The 21,415-nt window shown below is 41.4% G+C and overlaps 1 protein-coding gene across 1 annotated transcript in view; it reads left to right on the top strand.

Annotated features, from left to right (window-relative positions):
- PGM2 (phosphoglucomutase 2) overlaps positions 1–21,415 on the top strand; it is a 292,737-nt gene that overhangs the window by 137,633 nt on the left and 133,689 nt on the right. Inside the window, exon 4 of the mRNA XM_085642287.1 lies at positions 636–720. Coding sequence (XP_085498413.1) covers positions 636–720 — 85 coding nt within the window. The remainder of the gene's footprint in view (positions 1–635; positions 721–21,415) is intronic.

Genomic DNA, 21,415 nt, shown 5'->3' with positions numbered 1-21,415 from the left:
CTCATGCTACACTCCCAGAGCCAATTTTAGAGACCATGCAGGAAAGACTTGATCCAAAACAAAAACCGATCCATATACATCCAGAGACAGGCCGCATTATCACAAAGACTGCGTCCGTGCCTTCTACCAAGAGGCAAACGTCTTTCCAACAGGACATTGATCTCCCAGTATCTAAGCAAAAGGACAAGGCTACCAGTCCACTGCACCATGTTCCTCCTTCTCCATTTCGTTTACCACCACCTCCATCACCTGTTCCTCCTGGACCTAACTCACCACATAATCCTTAAAACATTACACCTCTGGGATCACCAAACACTGACCCAGATGCAGATACAGGAGATGATGACCATTATGGAGCTCCTCCACGAGACCCCTGTCAGCTTATGACATTGACCCTTACGGGGATACAAATCTAGATCTATATCCTGCCGAACCCTCACCTACTGACGATACTTCATCGTATCAGGACAACACTATTATGCGTTTTATTACAAGTAATATATTTTTGCCACTCTACACAACTTGCCAAAATTATGCATTTTAGTCCTTTTTATAATTTAGCTTTTTCTCAGTACAACGCATTAATGAGCAAGTTTCATGATAAAGCCTGACATTATTTTCTTTCTTTCTTTTAGGTTTGCCAGGCTTGCAGCAGCAACTTTCATCAGTCAGGGAATCCCTGTCTTTCTTTATTCTAACATCACACCAACTCCCTATGTGGTAAGTGCCTCAATGTTTTAAAAAAATATATATATTTTATTGAATTTTCAAGGTACATATTGGGCCATGGCCCGGTATATACATTTTGAGAACATATTATCTCATGAGTACCGATAAATACATGGAACTGTACTGCCTGCAGAACCAGCAGGCAAAAGAACAAGCAGTTTTTGGAAAAATGCATTTGTGTGTTTGAGTGGCTGTGCCTAGAGAGTCGTGGTCAGCCTTAAAAAGTGTTGAAGGAAATGTAGCAATTCATAGTTGGGTCTGGTGGCTCAGTGGACTGTGCTGTAGCTCCAGGAATCTTTATTTAATATAATTGTCACAGGGTCGTATCTCAGCCTGTCCAGTCAGCCTTTCATCCTTCTGGGGTTTGGTAAAATGAATACCATTGAGCAAGGTAACAATACGTATCTATTATTTAGCGCCAAGAGGTTCCAAATGGGTGGACGTGTGCTTGACAAATACATGTGTTTTGTTAGTAGCAAGGTTGAGAATGTTACAGAGTGAAGGACTTCTTTCTAACATGTAGATTGGGAGCACAGTTCGTAATGGCAGTGTTGGTTCCTATGTCATAGATCAATTCACCTGCTGTGACTACTCCGCCCTGCCGAAGATACTGGTCCTCAGGATGCCGAGTTTTATCACATGCAAGAATGCACCTGGAAAAACTAAATGTCTTGCTTTAGAAAAGGAAAGTATGCATGGAAATGGTTCTATGCGTGCTGGATGTGGTAATTCCAGGCACTGCATCCTATTTCGCATTCCAGCCCAACCACTCAATCGAGTCGGCAACCTTGGTAGAGATTCCGCCCAGAAGCAATAATTTGGGATCCATAAATTGCAAACCGAAATAGAGCATTATATTAGGCAAACGGGGCTAACGTTGCTAAATACAGTCTCACCAACATATTTGCATAAACTTGCCGACCAAGGAAAAGAAAAGTAAATGCTACCATTGAGCAGCCCGAAATAGGAAAAAACATCTGCTCCAAGGAGCCATGCCTTAATCTATTTATTAAGATATTTTTGAAACCTCTAGAAGTCTCTTTTTGATTAATTCAGAACTGTTATAGATGGAGGAAATGGAGCAGATAGTAGGGAGAGTTAACTTTGTGCTCAGATCTCAACTTGGGGCAAAGGTCATTCCAGAGTCTAGGATAGTTTATGTCTATTGATCTCCCTCCTTGTAGATCTTCTGGAAAGATCATTGATTAGTGTTGAGTAAAGGGCTCTGGCTGGAGCTTAGCAAGGTTCTGGTATCTCTGTAAAAGCAGGCCTTACCCCACTATGTTTAGTGGACTTTGCTTAAGATCTTAACTTTAATTCTGTAATAGGCAAGGAGCCAAGTGAGGATCAATCCCGTGCCTTGCAGGAAGGATAAGCCACAATCTGGCTGCCTGACTAAAGTCTTTGGAACTCAGCAATGTCTTTCTTGGAGAGGGTCGAGAAAGTTATAGTGCAGAAATCTAGGCATGCATGGCTCTCACAAGCTCAACTCTCAGGGCAGCGTAGACGAGAGCAGGGATTTCTTTAAAAGGAGAGTTGTATATTCACACCCTTTTCCACTGCATTGACCTAGGGACAAAGGTGAGGATGAGATTAAAAAGAATGCTCAGATTCCATACTTGGTAAGGTGGAGGGGAGGATTCAAGGCTTGAGGGCCAGGTAAACGATGAAGAATTGGACTCTGTGTTTCTTGATTAATAGAGTAATGTTTTTTTACCATTCATGAACAGGAAGCTCTCATTCATCCAGTTGAACATCTTCCGGGCAGACGTGGATTTGTGTGTTATCGGCAGTCCTGCTGAATTTTAAGCCATGGGGCATATGTAGATATTAAATAGGGGCACTAGTGGGACGATCCTTGAATGCAACGTAGCATTGGTCTTGTAAGCAGTCAGACTGATCCTTTTGGCTATATTTGGTGCTGAATGATTCGGCCCGATGCGGTGCATGTCCAGATATAGCTGCCCAAGTTTGAGGCTTTCAAGCAGGATTATTAGTTCAATAGACTAAAAAGCAGCAGAGAGCTTAATGAGTATGAGGGCAGTTTTGTTGTCATGGTCAATGGAGAGAAGGAGCTCTTCTCTCATATCAGTAAGGCAAGGTTCAGTGCCTTTGAAGTTTAGAATCCTGACTGATGGTCTTTTAAGGAGGATGTTGAGTTCTTTGCACTCTTGTATTTGTCCTGTCACCTCCCTCTGCTTGACGTTTACTGAGGAAAAGAGGTCGGATAATTATGAGTTTGGCATTAAGTTTTTTGACACTTTAGAATCATGAAAGTTTGTTTTTGGTGATTTGGGATTGGAAAATTATTGTGCCAAACTTCTGGCTTGGCTGAAAAAAAGTAGTCACCAGTCGGTGATTTTTGTCCTCGGGGAAAGTATAGCAATAAACAATGAGAGTTTCTAAGACTTTGTGATGGCTTCTATCTTTCTGATGTTTGTGTTAACTGAATTTCACTTCATTAGCCAATAATCCCTATGCTCTAAACCATGCATCTATGAAGATGGAAGCCTTTATCACAACTACAGCTTCAGCAGCATATCTCCAATTACTTGACATACAATTTCCATTTAACAGTGCTAAATCACTCTACAACTCCCTAATTGTTAGTGGGCTGGATTACTGCAAAGGTCTTCTGGTTGATCCTACTTAATTACTCCTGCTCTTCCATTGATAAGGTCCTCAACTTTGCAATTTAAACTTTATTAAAGCCCCTCCACCAGCAGGAACTCAACACATACCCCTATCACCACCAGGTAAAATGCCTGAATGCAAAAATCTAAGCATATAAAAATTATTCCTCCCTCTGCTTGATGTTTACTGAGGAAAAGAGGTTGGATAACCTAAAGAAATAATTAACAATCTGTCTTGTTGACAACATATCATGTTATGCAGAATCGCGTAACATTTGATCCGCTAATCAAAACCATTATTTACCAATTCAGATGTTCAAGTTTTATTTTTGCCTGCTAGGTCTATTCCATTGGGCGTCTTACCATCTGTCATTCTGTCCTCGACCTTACTTCTTGATGTGAAAAATGCACTATTACAACAAGAGAAGAAAACTGGGTAATCACCCTATTGTGTAACTCTTTAGAGTAGGCCTAGTAAAACCTTGCTACGTGTTTTCCAGATGCTACTCCAGGAAAGGGCATAGTTTCTGCCTTCTGCATTTTTTATTTCACCATTTTTAGTACATCTTTTTAGAGATGGTTCGAGGTAATCAGGTTGCTGTTGATGGGAGGCTTTAAATGTAATGGTGACCAGTTTAAATTTGGAGGATGATGGGATGTGGTGAAAGATGGGAAAGTTTCAGATGAGGTGTGTAGAAAGACCAAGATGGCTCAAATTCCATGCTATGGGTCCAAGGAAGGAGGTTCACATGGGCAATAATGTGTAATAAAATATGGTAAGTTATTAAAGTGACCTTGGAACTTTGCATGGGAGAAATGTTGCTGATGAGATAGGATTGAACCCATGGACATAGATGCGCATTCAAGTAATTGATATGGAAAACAGTATTATGATGCAGTGCCCATGGTGTAAACATGATGTGGGTATACACATAGCTATTGCACTGTTGAAGTCTGTTAAGGTTTGCATGTCATACCTCTGTGGGGATAGCATTGGCAGTTGCAAAATGTGAGGTAGTGTTTATTTAACCTCATCTTAGCTTTGTCTCCTGAAGCATCATGGTGACCACAGGTAGCAGACCCCGTCACGTATCCATATTATTAGATGACGTTTCTGCAAACAGACCAAGGGTGCATGTCATTGTAATGAACAATTGCTTCCCTCTTCAGAGTGGTATCATCCACCTGCAGATACAATGGATGCATGATAGAACACCCATGGAAACACTGGGCTTTCATTCCCTGCGTATGTACTGCTGTAGCAACTCCTACACAAAGACTGTTCGTATGATGTTGTGCCCTGCAACATGTCTAGGACATGGCAAACACCCTTATGAGCACCATAGCAGTGCAGGGTGGTAAACTTACACCCTTTTACAGCATATTTGGAATTTCCATCTGTGGTTGTTCTTAATGTGTGCAGCACTGCAGCTGGTGATATGATGTGACATGTAACCAGCTGGGGGCATCTGAAGCCTCCCACCTCTGCTTCACTCAGTTCTATTCTTCACCCTCTAACAATATGCATGGTGAAGGGCTTACCTTTTTGGTCTGTACCATAAATGTGTTCCTTTGGGTGACTGAAAGGAACATTTTCCCAGTTCCCAGTTTATGACTATAAGAGGCAGAGAATTTCATTCATCAGTATTAACCTTGAGCTATTCCACCATGTGACTGTATTGCTACTGTGTAGTGGACAGTTCTCTGCTTTAGGCCAGAGTGGCAGAGCCTTTTTTACTAGAAGTGTCATTTTTTGTGCACAAATGAGCTTTCACTTTTTAAATACAGGCATCATACCGGTTGCGTCTTACTGATATTTTCTGCCTTTGTGGATGCATTGACCCATTGGTCTCTGCTGTGGAGCTGGTGTCCCTTTTCTCTAATTCTTTGGCTGCAATATGCACCACCTGAATTCTTAGGGCCTGTGTATCAGGACACATTGGTTTGTTTAGCATGTGAGAATTCTAGGCAGCAGCAGTTTCTGGAATGAACTCCTTTGATGTGTTTAATATGTGCTTGCATCCGTCATTGCTAGAGTTCTACAGCTCCTCGAAGTATTTGATTTTCTCAGACTAAGTTCATTAGCTGTCCATGGAATACGTGAGTTTCAATACAATGCCAGGGTTGCACTCAAAATGTTCTGCATTACTTTATTGTGCTGTCTGGCTGTTGTGGATTGTGTTGGCTTAGGTTAGGAGAGCTATAGTTGGATCGAATGCATCATGTGGCGGGTGTAAAATGACTGATATGTATTATACTACATGTATAATCACTACATACCCCCTAGGTCTCCGATTGGTAACTAAATCGCTGCTTCTTGTACCACGGTTCAAACAATCGCGACTGGGTGGGAAAGCTTTCTTTCACCTAGCCAATTCCGTACTGGAACCAGCTTCCTATTCATCTGCGGCAATGCCCTCCTGGTCACCTTCAATTCAGAAGGCTCCTCAAAACTGCAATATTTCAAGATGCCCCCCTTAATGGCCTACTGCAGCCCCTCCATAGCGCAGAGATACCCCTTCGGGGGTGATTCAGGTGCTTTACAAATGAAATAAATAAATACTGGAGGTTGGGCAGAATTAGACTTGCATGTAGGAAGGCTGATTTCTTCGGGTCTGACATCTTGAATGTGTCCATGGCACTCCTGAATAAGTGTGCTCTGATGTGTGTGGGTTGAGATGGTTGCTTTGCCCGTTCTTTCTTACTTGTGGTAGCTAGATCCTACCTTTGGCTCAGGACCTATGCCTGGCCACAGTGCCTTCAGTGGTGAAGATGTAACTTTGAAGTTGTTTGAAGACGTGTCACCTGGCAGTGCGGTTATAAAATGGTGATTGGCAGGTAAGCGACTGTTATTAGAATATACTGCGATATGAGTCCTAAGAAATACTAAATGGGTGCTGCGATAATGAGTCAGGAAACGTGTGTCAGATTGTTGTTGGATGTAGTGTATTGTCTTGTGTAATCTGGAAGTGTGACTGGAGCACAAACGAGTTTTAAATAAGCTGTTTATATTTTTTCCTGGTGATACTTGGTTGTCTGGCAATGTGTGTTTTGTAATCTGAACATTCTGTTGGCCTTGACTATTCTACAAGTGAAGCACACTCTAAAAATGATGCAGTGCTCACTACATTCGAGGGCTGATGTGTATATCTACACTTGGGGACTTCACTTAGCTGAGAATTCAATGTTTCAGTTTGGTCCTGGGCGGGGGTGCAGAAGGGGCAGTTTTTAAAATATTTGTTTTGGTGCACAGTGTGACTGCCTCACTACATTGTGTCGTGTCGTTTGCATTAGAATGTGTCTTGTAGCTCCTTTCTGGCTTGATGTCATGTGAGTGCATTTATCTGGGAGCACAACTATATGCCAAAACTTGGACACTCCAAAATTTTCATTTAGCTCTTCCAAAGTTTACTGGATCGTAGGCTATGTATCCCCGCGTCAATGAGCTGAATAAAACAGTTGAATAATAAGTAATGGGGGTCACTCAATAATTCAGTTATAGATGAATAAAAAGTTAACGTTTTTTTATTTAAAAAAAAAAAAAATTAGCTGTACAGAGTCCATGCCTTATAGGCTCTCAGATGCAAAGTTATACAGAAAATACAAAATTAAGAAAACCATTCTAAGTCTCAAATAAGTAAAATTAGAAAGAAATCAGACAACACCCATAGTAGAATAGGAAAGTCTTATGGCTCACCCTCAAAATCAAGGGGTTGTTATACAGAGTTCTTGCACAGTAAACTAGGAAAACTGCAAAATCATTATTGTGTGAGCAAAAGTATTATTTCTTTAGCAAATCAGAATACAAAGAAAAGTACACATCAGTTCGTTAACTCAGAAGCAGCATTCGAGTCAACACCCTCTATGCTAATGTCATCTATAGAGGTTAATGTTTCATATTAGTTAGAACAATAGGAACTTCCCTCAATGAATGAATCCAGTATGAAATCAAACCATTTATAAGATTTGTTGCAATCTTACATCCACAGCACAGCAAGTTCCCCACTAGCAAGACAGCTACAGCAGTGTAATTAAACATTATGTGATCAGCTAAACTGTGTGCTTTGCGAAGCCTCTGGGGCGAAGATGTGTGCGGGGGGAAGCAGGAGTGGGTGACAGAGATGGCATCCGTCTTGTCTAAAATGCTGTTTTATATAGGAAATGTTGCACAACTAAAACACTCTTATAAACCCATTTCTAGACATCCTATGAAACGCGTTTCAATTGCAATTATGTTAATTGTCTATATTTGTAAATTCAAGTGTGAAAAGCCATATTAATCAACATTGTTCTTCGGCATTTCTATTTTGTGTATTAATAGTTTTACGATAATGCTCCTATATGGTACTGTGATTATCGGCAAGCTGTTGGTTAGTGTTCTGGAATAAATCTTAGTAGTTCAGTTGAAGGAATGCAATTTTGTGATGTATCAATGTAGTTTGATGTATCTGCATGGGCAGTTAAATTGTGTGGGATAGTGATTTGTTTATTTCATTCATTATTACAGCTTTGATAGAGAGGTTTTTCCTCAAAACAGCTGTTTACTTTGGTGCAGTTAAAAATAACGATGTGTAAAAACAAATATTGAACCCCATGAAAGGTGATGGGAGGCTGCTTGCAATAAGTCTAACCACTGGCAATCACTCAGGGAAGCACTAGAACCCATCGTTCTTTTGCTCACCGTGCCACCTCAGTTTGGACTAAGCCATATGCAATTCAGTCATGACCCTGCTCTCCTGGCAACAGTCCAGCCTGAACTGCCAAGCCAGGTCCTACCCAGGATTGGTTTCACCCTAGTTATGTGCTCATCAGCCAGGTACTGTTCCCATTGGAGTAGGGTCAAGCCACATTTGCATATAGCTGGATACAAACTGAGGTGGCGTGGTGAGCAAAACGATGAGTTGGAATGCTACCCGAGATATTGCCAGTGGTTAGACTTATAGCAAGCAGCCTCCCCTCGCCTTTTGTGTGTCTCATTAAACAAATATTAACACATGGATTTCTTTATAGCAAGAAGAAATTAGGAGTACTGAAGAGTTTATTTTACATAGAAGTCAAATGAACTTACTTTTCGAGGAAACTGAAAGAAGAAACTCAAGGAAACTGTTGAATCCCCTATCTTACATTAGAATAAAATGTGAACCACTGCTCGTCTGGACCTGTTTTTGAAGACTTTTTGTTTCAGTGAGTTTGGGTGCAATTGAAGCCTCATCCTATAACTGTATCATGTATTTGTTAAAAACAACACATCTCCTTTTAATATGTGTTCTGTATAAGACAAAATACCTATGTTGAATGATTTGAAAATTACCATACTTAACATTTTTAATGTTAGTAAGTTTAGGAGTTTACTTCTGCTATAATGGAGTGTGCCGAATCCTATTCAAAGAGTTAGTCTGTTATTAAACTTTGACTTCTTTTCTCATGCTAGTCTACATCGACCCTAAAGTCAGTCCTGATTGCTAATTATTGTTATTTTTGGTTGCCTTCTATCATGATTATACTTGTGTACATTGGATGGTATAATATTATGTTTAAGACACTCCAGAATGGCTATCACTGAAACTGAATAATGCCACAAGATTCATCCAATTCCCCGTAAATTAAATGTCATATGTTGTAACAGCGTGTCCAAAGCAATCCCCTTCTAAGAGATTTACAAAAAACTATGCTCAAGTGATTTTACACTCAACAACATATGTGGCATAATCTTTCACTGCATGATAGATCTTGCAAATTTCCCACTTCTTCAAGGAGCGGTATGTAATTGAGTATGATCCACATTAGGTCTTCTTCTATAACCGCCCATTTAAGAACTCATATGGCTTAACACGGGACTGACCCATATACTACATGCAGCACTAACGGCATCAACTTTCATGTGAAAAGGACCACAAGTCCGATCTAGCTTGTAAACAATAGGTTTGTATAATAGAGTGATGATTCTTGACTTATAGAAATCCGTAAGTAGATTTAACAGTTAGCTCAGAAATCATTGTGTTTTGTGCATTCTATTAAAGCACTAATGCATTCTCTAAAGATCAAATGTTCCAGCATGTCTTGCAAGCTATAATATCTTTAAAAACATGTGTCAGTGCAGCAGCCCAACTAGGTATGATGCACAATTCCGTTATCATTGTTCTAAGGGATGTATGCTTGCACAGCCCTAATAACTTCCTCTAAAGGGGTCTGCCAATCCTATCCTTTGGGGCATTCATAGCTGGTAGCCAAATTGGAGCTCCTTAAGTCAAAGTTGAAGTGACTTTAGAATGGTAAATGTCAACTAATAGTTGTAGCACATACCCCCAGAATTTATATTCAATGCCATATAAGGCATATTCTGTCATTCACACTGAACACGTATTTAGCTTTCAATCAAAGTTATGCCGTTTAAAGCAGTCCTCAAGTGAGACCTGCGGTAACTGTTTACTAATGGGATTTGTTCAATGTACCAATGCCCATCGAAGGTACTTTTCCTCAAAAATGAATGTCTGACTTTTGTCCCTATTAATCAATAGGGCTTTACTATCTACATAATTAACCAGGGCATCTAGCATATTGTAAACTGACAACTCACTGATTGCTGAATAACAAATCATCAACATCTTTCCAACCAACATCAGTTTGTTCACATAGACATTTCCAGGTCCCCAAAGATCGCCTGCGGAGTCCTGCATGGTTCAGTACATCCCTATCATTTTCAACATATGCATGGGGTTGGTTGGTGCTCTACTGACATAACAGCATCAAATTCCCCAACATGCCTAGGGGTTTAAACCTGCTTGAAAGCCTCCTCTGCTTCTAACATGTAATGCCCCAAGCATAGCCTGCATATCATTCAGACCTGGATTGCCAGCGCCTACCTGAAGCGCAACCCAACCAAGTCAGAATACCTATTACTTGCCGAAAACAACAAATGTGAAACAGTACAAACCTGCATTAATGACCTGAACCTTGACAGCTTCGAACCTTCACTATCAATAAATGCCAAGTAACTTGAATTCACCCTGGGCATCAGCCTCGCCCTCAAGGAACACATTTCCAAAATAAAAAAGCTAGCCTAATACAAGCTCCCTCCTCTAAAGTAAGTAAAAATGCTTTGTCCAGAATGTGACTTAACTGCTGTTCAGTCCCTTGTACTCTTGCATTTGGATGGTGGTCTTGCCCTGTTCGCTGGCCTCTCAGACTACACACTAGCACCCATTAAGAACCTGCTACCCACAGCAGTACATCTCACTAAGGGCCTGAAGAAATATGATCACATCACTCCAGCCTGATTGTACTAATTGGCTCCTCTTGCCAGCCTGTGCCATCTTAAAAACCAGCTGCGTCATTTACAGAGCCATAAGGAGCAGCACCCCAACTTATCTTGGTGAGTAAGCTCACCATCCCTGGTGGTTCTCTGTACACCTGCAGTCAGAACATTGTTAGACTGCAGACTAAGAAGTGTACAAAATAAAAAACAAGGCACCATGGCTTTTAATTCCTGTATCCATCAGGGCCGCACCAACACTGCTTAATTTGGGAAAGAGTTGAAGAGGCCACTCTACATCGCAATGCACTAACAGTCCACAAACAAGCTATCCTCCCCCTTCACTTGTGTCTTTGAGCTTGGCTTGGACCCTGTACAGCGCTCAGTTGCCTTATGGCGATCTTTGAGTTATAGGAATACTGCATATGTACATGCATACATAAATATATCTTTCTGGCACATTTCTCGGCCTCTAAAGTTGTCAAGACCTGGTCACTCAAAGAAAGACCTCTCCTTATCTCTTTGTTTCTCTTCTGACAAGCAGAGGTGGCAGGCACATAGGCATGGTTATTGAAAGTACCAACAGTCTGATAGTAACTGGTATTTTTGTATGCATTCTTGATACTGAACCCCTGCATTGTGCAGTCTGTGGGCAGGTGGCCCCATTACTCTGCACTGCCATGGTCGCCCTAAGTAAGATTTTAACATCCGGTTGTTCTAGGGCTACTGAGCTGTCTATGCAGAATAGTGGCTCATTCATGACCCTGAGAGAAATCTGCATGATATTTAGCAGTTCCTAGTAGTGGCACATCAGTGGCATTTGTGCAGGCATTCTTGGTGACCTGCTAGCTATTTGGTGATTATGGTTGCGTGTTAGTCACAAATGTATCAGTAGTCTTGGTGACATTCTAACCTTCACTGGCAGATGACACAATCATGGCCCATCCTTACTAGAGTTTGACCATTCTTGATAAAATGCTGTCTATCACAAACATAACAGTGGCTCATCCTTAACTTATTGCGGCCTTTTGATACATAGCTCTGGCTATCTCTGGAAAATATGGTGGTGAAAATGTTGGCCATTTGCTATACGTCGCTGGTATTTGTTAATAATGATAAATGGACATGAAATGTTGATTATGTCCATATGTGACAGGTGTATATGTGATTGATTGGTGCAAAGGTCAGTCTAATGGTTGGGACTGAAACTTATTTTCTAAAAATGAAAATCTGGTATTTTAGAAAAAAAGCTATTTTTCAATGAAAATGTCAATTTTCTGTTTGAGTGAATTGGGCTTCTTTATCCAAAATGAAATTTTTGTATTTCATGGTGAAATATCTGTATTTTAAGAAACTGTCAATATGGCATTTATGCAAAATAACTGTCTTTACTAAATATATTTAAAGCTGATATTTGAGCAATAATGTATACTGAATTTGGAATATTCAGTGCTGATATTGGTTGTTTTCTACCAAAGGACACTTTCTGCTATGGTTGGTTAAGTAATTATGTGGATGAATTTCATCTTTTAGATTGAGTCAGCCTTTTGATATTATCACTACTGGCTCATAGTTTGATGCTCACAGATTGTGTGCTGTCCAACCCTGCGATTTCTATGTAATTGCGAAGAAGTATTGCTATATGAACCATGACCTATTTTCTAGCTGCTTTCTGCAGCCTGGGATTGTGAGATTTGTCTATCTTTTTATTTGTCCACCCTCCCTCCTTAGAGCCTCAGACATGACATATATGTGACTGAGTATCTTCTTAAAAGGGGCTGAATAGAGCGGCCCTAGGGTGGGTCACAAGGCTTGCCAGGCACACCACAGGCGTTTTAGAAAATTTCTTCAGTGTGTCTTCAGAACCTCGGGCATTTTAGACAATATATGTGGAACTAGTGCTGTAAATTACATCCTATATCCTGATGTTTAAAGCCTCCTTTAACGGAGGTTTGACTTGTGGTCCAGAGAAAGGGCAATGTTTACATCTCACCACTTTCAAAGATAACCAGCCACCACCAAGTACATTTTAGTTTGTGTATTTAGTGCCTGTGAAAGTCCCCTACTAAGATCACCACAAGCTAGAGGTAAGAACACATTGGGTGCATTTAAGTCCTTGCTATCTCTGCAGTTGATGCCAGCCACTGAGCCCATGGGGTCCATTTGAACTGATTAGTTTTAGACAGTTTACGGCAAAGTGTTCCTTGGAGCACCAATGATCTTCATAGATAAAACAGATTCAGGGGATGGCTGCGAGAGCCAATGGGTGACTGCAAAGTACAAGGATTGTCAGTGGCAAGAATCAACTGAGCTTTGTCTTGAAGAGTAAAGTACAAAACAGTAACTACAATGAAATGAGACAATAGGCAGTTATGCAGTTAATTATGAATAAAGGTGTAGTTACATGAGAGTTTTATACAGCATGTTGGCACAGCATTAAATTGCATTTCTGATCATACTTTCATAAGGTGTTTCTGAGTTCGGGATCATGGTTCAGTAATCAGATTCACTGTGAGGTCATTGAGAATGCTGTGGCCAAGGATTATCCAGTTACTGGAATTATTAACGTAGTTAACACAAAGTATTCACTGGATCATGACTGTTAACTCTTGAATCCCGGGTTATGTAAGCTACCAAGAGTGGTTGGTGCTGTTTTGTGGTCTTTACTAATTTGTTCCGAGTACCTGTTTTAGCGTAGCGTTGGCTATTTGCAAAATATATTTTAGATTTCTCCATGTCTGTTTGCGGCATTTATTGATGCTCTACAGCATGAAAAATCACTCTTCTTATAATGACCAAAAAATGGCTCTAGCTCAGATGATTTGTCATTCTACCTTCCAAGTCTTGTCTTTTCCTTTACAGAATTAGACGTTTGGGTCAAATTATATGGAAGAGGATATGTTGTTGGAAGCAGGTATTGATCTGTTTTATTTCCTCTTTAGCTTCATACATTGAACCAGCTTGAACTGTATAATGTCAGAGTGCTAAATAGACGGGTTCGAAACAGTTTAGACAAAGTGCTAAATCCTCCATGTAGGTGTGTGTGCGTGTGCGTGTGTATGGGTGTGTGTGTGTGTGTGTGTGTGTGTGTGTGCGTGTGTGTATATGTATATATATATATATGTATATATATATATATATATATATATATATATATATATATATATATATATATATATATATATATATTCAAACAAAAAGTTGCCGTTTTGGGAAGCCACACTCGGGAGGGTTAAAACACAAATGCTGCTCGTGGCGCTGTGACAGCCTGCTGCACGCCAACCCGTCAGCTTGCCAGGCGCGTTTCGGGCGTAACTGCCGCCCTTTCTCAATGGCTGCACAAATGGAGAACAAGACTGATAGTTGCACACTTGCATTTATTCAAAATTAATGAGTCCCGCCCATGTGGGCTGTTGCAAGGCATCCTGGTTGATGAAGTGCCTGCCCACAGACCAATGCAGATGAAACCCCAGTGGGCGTCTTGTAAATCCCTTTGTAAATGTTTACCCCAGTGTGTGTAATGGCACGAAGCAGCGCTGGCACAAGTCCAATATATACAGGCAGCTCAGGCCCCTCTCGTTCGTTTTCGCCGCTCTAGTTGCTGAGCAGCGACGATCCGCCTGAACAGCGGCGGGGCTTCCCAGCGACCGGACAAGCCGCTCAATATTTCAAACAAAAAGTTGCCGTTTTGGGAAGCCACACTCGGGAGGGTTAAAACACAAATGCTGCTCGTGGCGCTGTGACAGCCTGCTGCACGCCAACCCGTCAGCTTGCCAGACGCGTTTCGGGCGTAACTGCCGCCCTTTCTCAATGGCTGCACAAATGGAGAACAAGACTGATAGTTGCACACCTGCATTTATTCAAAATTAATGAGTCCCGCCCATGTGGGCTGTTGCAAGGCATCCTGGTGATGAAGTGCCTGCCCACAGACCAATGCAGATGAAACCCCAGTGGGCGTCTTGTAAATCCCTTTGTAAATGTTTACCCCAGTGTGTGTAATGGCACGAAGCAGCGCTGGCACAAGTCCAATATATACAGGCAGCTCAGGCCCCTCTCGTTCGTTTTCGCCGCTCTAGTTGCTGAGCAGCGACGATCCGCCTGAACAGCGGCGGGGCTTCCCAGCGACCGGACAAGCCGCTCAATATTTCAAACAAAAAGTTGCCGTTTTGGGAAGCCACACTCGGGAGGGTTAAAACACAAATGCTGCTCGTGGCGCTGTGACAGCCTGCTGCACGCCAACCCGTCAGCTTGCCAGACGCGTTTCGGGCGTAACTGCCGCCCTTTCTCAATGGCTGCACAAATGGAGAACAAGACTGATAGTTGCACACCTGCATTTATTCAAAATTAATGAGTCCCGCCCATGTGGGCTGTTGCAAGGCATCCTGGTTGATGAAGTGCCTGCCCACAGACCAATGCAGATGAAACCCCAGTCATGTCTTTAAGCATTTTGTTGTGGTTTGCACATTGTAGGGGTCTTTTGTTGAGGTAGTATATTAATGCCCTGATGCCATCTTGATGGTTGATAGATGTGTACAGTGAGGAGACATCCAAAGTAATTAGTAAATAGTCTGAGTTCCACACTGTGTTCTCTATTATTCATGTTTTGTGGTTCTCATGACAGTAAATTGCACATCTCCCCATAGCACACTGCCTTGATGGTATGAAGCGTGTTATGTCCCGTTTTGGAACTGGACTGCCCATTTGCCAGCGTGGCACCAACTTCAACATTAGTGGAGGGCAGAGTTCAACATGTAGAATTATTTTGTCCCCCTTGGCTACTGGCATGGCTGGAGCCTCCTAGGGATATAGCGGGCATGCAGGGGACGAGGATGGTCTTGCATCATTTCCATATGCTCTTTCAGCATCTTGAAATAGTCATCAAAACGCAGGGCTGCCTTGCAAGTAACCTCATCTGCAGTATCCAGTATATGCTTGTATTTGTTTTCCCAGCATGTCAGGCACACTTTTCATTTAATTCTTCGCAAGACTGCCGTCCTTTCCGTGGTGGGTTTGCAATGACGTGATGCTGCAGATACCGATGGCACGCTAGCAACCTTATATAAGGTGGGCAGTCGGTTTGGCATCCAACAGCATCACTACTGTTCGATGGGCAGCACTGCTATTATGGACAGAAGTCTCATTATGGCCCACCGCTATAGCAGACTTCAGTCTTTCTTTTTAATTTTATTTGCAGAAAATCTGTGCATAGATTATATCAAACTGCACATAGGAACTTAGCCTGCGATGAAACCTAAGAGTATTCGAGAGAGTTGGAAGTAGGACATAACCAGATTGTTAAAGCAGCATATCAGACAATACACAGTGATCCTCTGTAACACACTGCAAATGAAATTGAGCCTGGGACATACTGAACACAGGAGGACTGGTTTAGTTTAAAGATGTGTTATTAAATGTCAGTTTTGAAGTCCATTTTGACGATGGTACATTTATGTCAATGAGAGAGAAAATAGGCAAATATTAATATTCAGGAGGTATCTGGGCGTGGTGAGGCAGCAGTGTCTAGAATCTGTGTTCAAAGGTCTTGTCATCAATGATGTAACTTCAAATGTTGCAGTAATGTATTAATGTTGTTTCAGAACATGTCACAAGTGATGTAATATGGGAAGTAATTAGCAGTGCAGGGCGAGGACATGAATTATACTTACGTTCGGACAGGAGTTTCTGTTTACCCTGTCCAGCAAAATTAGGTATAATTCCATTCAGTCTTTTATTCTGAAGCTGCAACAGAAGTTTCCTTTGAGATTTAGCATTGGACATTAATGTTTTGGTACCACCCCTTCACCATCCTTTTTCTTGGCCCTTGCATTACCATTTGGCACAAAACATTCCGGGAACGTTTTGTGAAGATTCATGAGAAGGCATCAGAGTGCAGGCTGTGCATAGAGTCCCCTTCCTGCAGACAAGCAAGTGCTATTAGGTGGGCAAGCCTCTACTACACACACAGTGCTCAGTGTGCAGACTGTGTTTACAGCCTACTCCCTCAAGAGATGTAAGCCCCATTAGGAGGGCAAACCCCATCTACATACATTTTATGCTCACTGCGCAGATTTCAAAGAGCTCACTCGCTCTAAACATGCTTGCCCCATTGGGTAGTATAAGAAATTGGGTTATTGTTTGTGCAGAATGTGAGGCCTGGGGAAGTTATAGGTGCACAATTTCCCCTTACTGGGAACATGGGGCCTACTTAGGGGAGTTGGTGTGGGCTAGTAATCACCTTTTGCTGGCACGCATAAACAATACTCAATAAATGATTGTCTTGTCTTTTTCCCTTTTTTTTAGAAAAGGAATAGTACAGGTATTGAACACACTACTAAATACTATGCATTCATTTACAAATATATGTGTAAAACTGATAGAAATAGCTGGGTGACACTTTGAAATCACTTTTGATCCCTAGAGGGGTCATGACACCCCAGAAACACTGTACCTCCCACCTGCACCAGGTAGAACATCACAATATATAGGAGGTATCACTATAAATATGGCAAGCATACTGGCTGTGTTAAGTGTCATTACAATAGCATATAAGGCAAGCCTCTTGGCTTTGTCCATGTTTCACCTCATAAAAGAAACCAGGAACCACATGCTAAAGTCATCAACATTTCACTATAATTAATAACCCTATGTAAATGCAATTGGACAGACACCAATCACTGTGGACCATTCTTGGATAGCTCCCCTGACATACCAGCTAACCTATTTGGACCATGGGAACCACAACTTTCTCGCACCCCCCACTGCAGGAGAATGTCTTAGGACCCCCACCCTCCTGGCGGAGACCCCTGGGGTTGTCACTTGTTCTGGGTACCCTCTTGTGCTTGCCCTAGCAAGGCCGATTTCCTGCGAGGGAGCCCGTCTGAGTCATTCTCCACCATTGGCACATACCAGTAGTTTCTGGTATGTGCCAATGGTGGAGAATAACTCGGGCGGGCTCCCTCACAGGAAATCGGCTTGCTAGGGCAAGCACAAGAATTTCCTGGAGCCCCCAATCACCCCTTCACTCAGATCTGTGGTGTGGGCACCTGCTGTAGTTCCTAAACCTCCAGAGAAGTCACCTGGGGTTCAAATTATACTATGGTCTCTAACACTCTCATAGTAACAGTGTGTGAAAGCTATCCCCATCATCACATCATTCAAAAGATAAACTGGTCATAATAAACACAGTTAATATATTAACTAGTCATCAGTGTGTGCAAGGGCTTTTCTGACCACACATCTGAGAGTCACCCAACTAAATCTTTGAACCCCTCTCAGAGCCTGGCCCTTTGATATTTGAGCATTAATGCATAGGTAGTGTGTGGCAAAACTGATCTTCTCAAATGATATCAATACGCACCAGAACTGGATACTATATTTCCCAGCGCTGAACACCAATGTGAGAAATTGGTTTATTAGTTGAGGCGGGTGAACCCCTACTCAAATAATAGTAGGCGACCAACCAACTACTGCACACATCCTTCGCAATGTGCATGAATTTTCATGGAGAGTCTGCTGCCTCCAGGCACCTAAGTTTCCTTCACACTGTACAAACCTCTTCATGGAGAGCCCATTTCCTCCAGACACCCCTGCCCCCTTAGGTGGTTAAACTCCTACTGTATACTGCCTTCACCCTGAGCAGAACTCTTCACAGAGAGCCCAATCCCTCCAAGCATCCAAGTCCCATTATGTGGCCAAGCTCGTACTATGCATAGACTTCACCCTGTGCACAACTCTTCAAGGAGAGCTCACTCCTTCCAAACAGCCAAGCTCCAATAGGTATAGCATCTGCTGCGGCAGTCTTCCAACTTATTATGCAACAGATTTTACAAGGCATACGGAATGTCTAATGCTTCTAGGACAATATTTTAATATATGGAGCGTCGGAAGCAGAGTAAAACAGTACTCTGATAGAAGTCTTAACCAACCTTGAAAAATCTGGTTTTACTATAAAAATGGGAAACATTTTAAATAGGCATCAGGTGGGTTGAATACTTAGGACATATCTCTGGGGGAAGGAATTAAACTTAATTACAGTTTAGGAGATTCAGTAAAACTAGCACTAGCTCTCACAAACAAGGAAGAGCTTAAATCATTCCTAGGGTTGGTAGAATATATGGCCAAATGTGTTACGAATGTAGCTGATCAAATACACCAGTTAAAATCTTTATTAAAAAAGGGACGTTTTTTTTTAATGGAACAAGGAATACCAGGATAGTTCATTAAAGTCGATGAGGCAATCCTAAGCGCTCCCCACATAGGTAACTTTGATGTCAAATTTAAGACTGTACTCACTACTGATATTAGTAACCAGGATCTGGGGGCTACCACATCCCAATATTTACACTGGAAGGAAATGTCTATAGCCTTCACTTCAAGAACACCCAAGGACTGCAACTACTCTAAAGTAGAGAAGGAGCACTGGTGTGGTATTGCACTATCAACCATTTTAAATTATATCTATTATGTCATTTTACTTTAAAGAGAGATCATAAATCACTGGTGTCAGTGTTTACGAGACAATTGAAAGTAGCGTATTTCCAAATGGGTGGTGTTATAATTTCAAGATAGAACATGTCCCAGGAGAAATCAGCTAAGCTGCTGATTGTCTTTCTCGCATGCCTGTGTAAATGTATGCATGCAAGACTAAACTACCTGAAGAATCAGTGTTAGCTATTGACATTCACGCAATCATTAGTGAGAATTGTGAAAAGTACATTAAGGATGACAAAACCTTGAGTGAAGTAAAGCATATGATCTTAAATGGTTGGCTTGATAAATGTAAGAAATGTATTAGATGATCTACAACTGTTTTGGAATGTGTAGAACGAATTGTCTATTGATGGTGACCTGTTTTTAAAAGCTGATATGATAGTGTCACCGATTGATGGGAGACAGCGTTTACAACGCTGGTAATAACCCCCGGGTTGATAACGCGGACATTACATCGTCTGCGTTGTTACCACACATGGCATTACATCGCAAGCTGTTACGACTTGCGCTAGGTGGCGTGGAACACCAGGGAATGTGTTGGATTTTAAATCGAACACCTTCCCTGCTGTTGCACTAACTGGAGTAGGAATAGTAATTTATACTATTCCTAAGTCCAGTGCGCCATCTAGTGTAAGTCGTTGAAACGACTTGCGATGTAATGCCATGCGTGGTAACAACGCGGATGATGTAACAACCGTGTTGTTACCTACCACGTGGTAACACCACGCGTTGTAACATGACATATTCCCGATTGATATGCAAGCACATATTGTTGGCCCAGCTCATGAAGGACATTTGACTAAAACCAAAATCAGAACAGAACACTGGTTTCCCCTCTATAGAATCCATGGTTGAGAACAAAGTGAAGGATTGTTCTCATTGTAGTGCTACAGACAAGTCAAAGTATCAGTAAAGCTCCCCATTGCTCCGTGGAAGTTTCTTCTAAACCGTGGGACAACTGGTCTTATATATAATGGGTCCGATCAATTTATCTAACGTTCATGACAAATGATTGTTATTTTGGATACATGTTATGGTGGATTGCCATTCCGATTTGGTGACTGTAAAAGCTTTTGGATTTCTTGTCGGACACCTTTTCTAAAGAGAGTACTCCCAGTACCATAGTTAAGGACAATGTTTTTCAATTTGCCTCAGAGGAAATTAGGCTATTCCTAAAAAAAAAAAAGAATGTGTCTATATGTCATGTTAAGACCCCAATGGTCTGGCAGAAAGAGTAAATGCTGAAGGGGGCTGTACAGTTGGCTCATATGACTGGTAATTCAGTAGATAAAACTAGAAGAGAAATGTCTTACCACACTACACCTAATGCTGTTTTTAAAGAGTTTCTCCTTTTGTGTCACTCAAGGGATGTGCACCTGTTTCCAGACTAACACCAAATTAGTTAAATTGAGGTGTAACAACAAATACAAAATGTGGTATGACAACAAATGGGTGACTGCACGTTGCAACTGGCAAGTTGACCATGGAGTATTTGTAAAGAGACCTTCAACCATGCAAACTAAATTCCGTGCATATTCCGGAGCTCTTAAGATTAAACAAGTCAAGCGGAAAGTAGTAATCTTGGAAAACGGCCATGCTTGGAACATGGATAGGTTAGCCATGTGCCCTACATACCACATTCCTAAGTCTAAAGAACATCAACAACTCCACAAGGATACTTATGAGTCAGTGGCCAGCAGGAATTTCAAGTACTTGTTGATCCAGCGTTGGAGTCAGACTTTGAGATGTATTACATCTTCCTGTTTTTCATGTGTCTGTGCTTAAAGAGATGTGTTGTAAATGTACTTTCTTCCGATGTATGTGTACCATAGTCCTACCCCACCCCTTTGTTCCCTCTTTTTTGACAATTTTCTTCCCATTTCCTTCCCCTGATACCTTTTCACCACTACTAGGTTCTGGTAAATCATCAAAAAGCTTTCTGCCTTGTATTCCTAAATTATGCAACTACATGTTGTTTATGTAGTGAGGAAAAGCTATCTTCCCCCAGTACCTATTAAATAAGACTCCAATAGTTTCTCCCACCTTTTCCACAATAAAGTGAGTTCTTCTACCTCATCTTAGAATCGTGGAAGTAGTGACATATTTTACATAGTCATCCTAAATTTAAAAAGATGAGGTGCGAATAAAATGCAAGGTAGGAAGTCAAAATATGGAAACTTATGATAAGTACAATTTTACATTCACATAAGTAAGCTAACTCCCTTAATGACCTGATTAGTTATGAATCTGACTAGTCTGTGGAGAACTGTTTTCTAATTTGACTGTACCCTACAATTCAGCATGTAGACAC

Source organism: Triturus cristatus, chromosome 2_2 (genome assembly GCF_964204655.1).
Source record: "Triturus cristatus chromosome 2_2, aTriCri1.1, whole genome shotgun sequence".
Taxonomy (NCBI): domain Eukaryota; kingdom Metazoa; phylum Chordata; class Amphibia; order Caudata; family Salamandridae; genus Triturus; species Triturus cristatus.
This window is presented reverse-complemented; position numbering and strand designations above follow the sequence as displayed.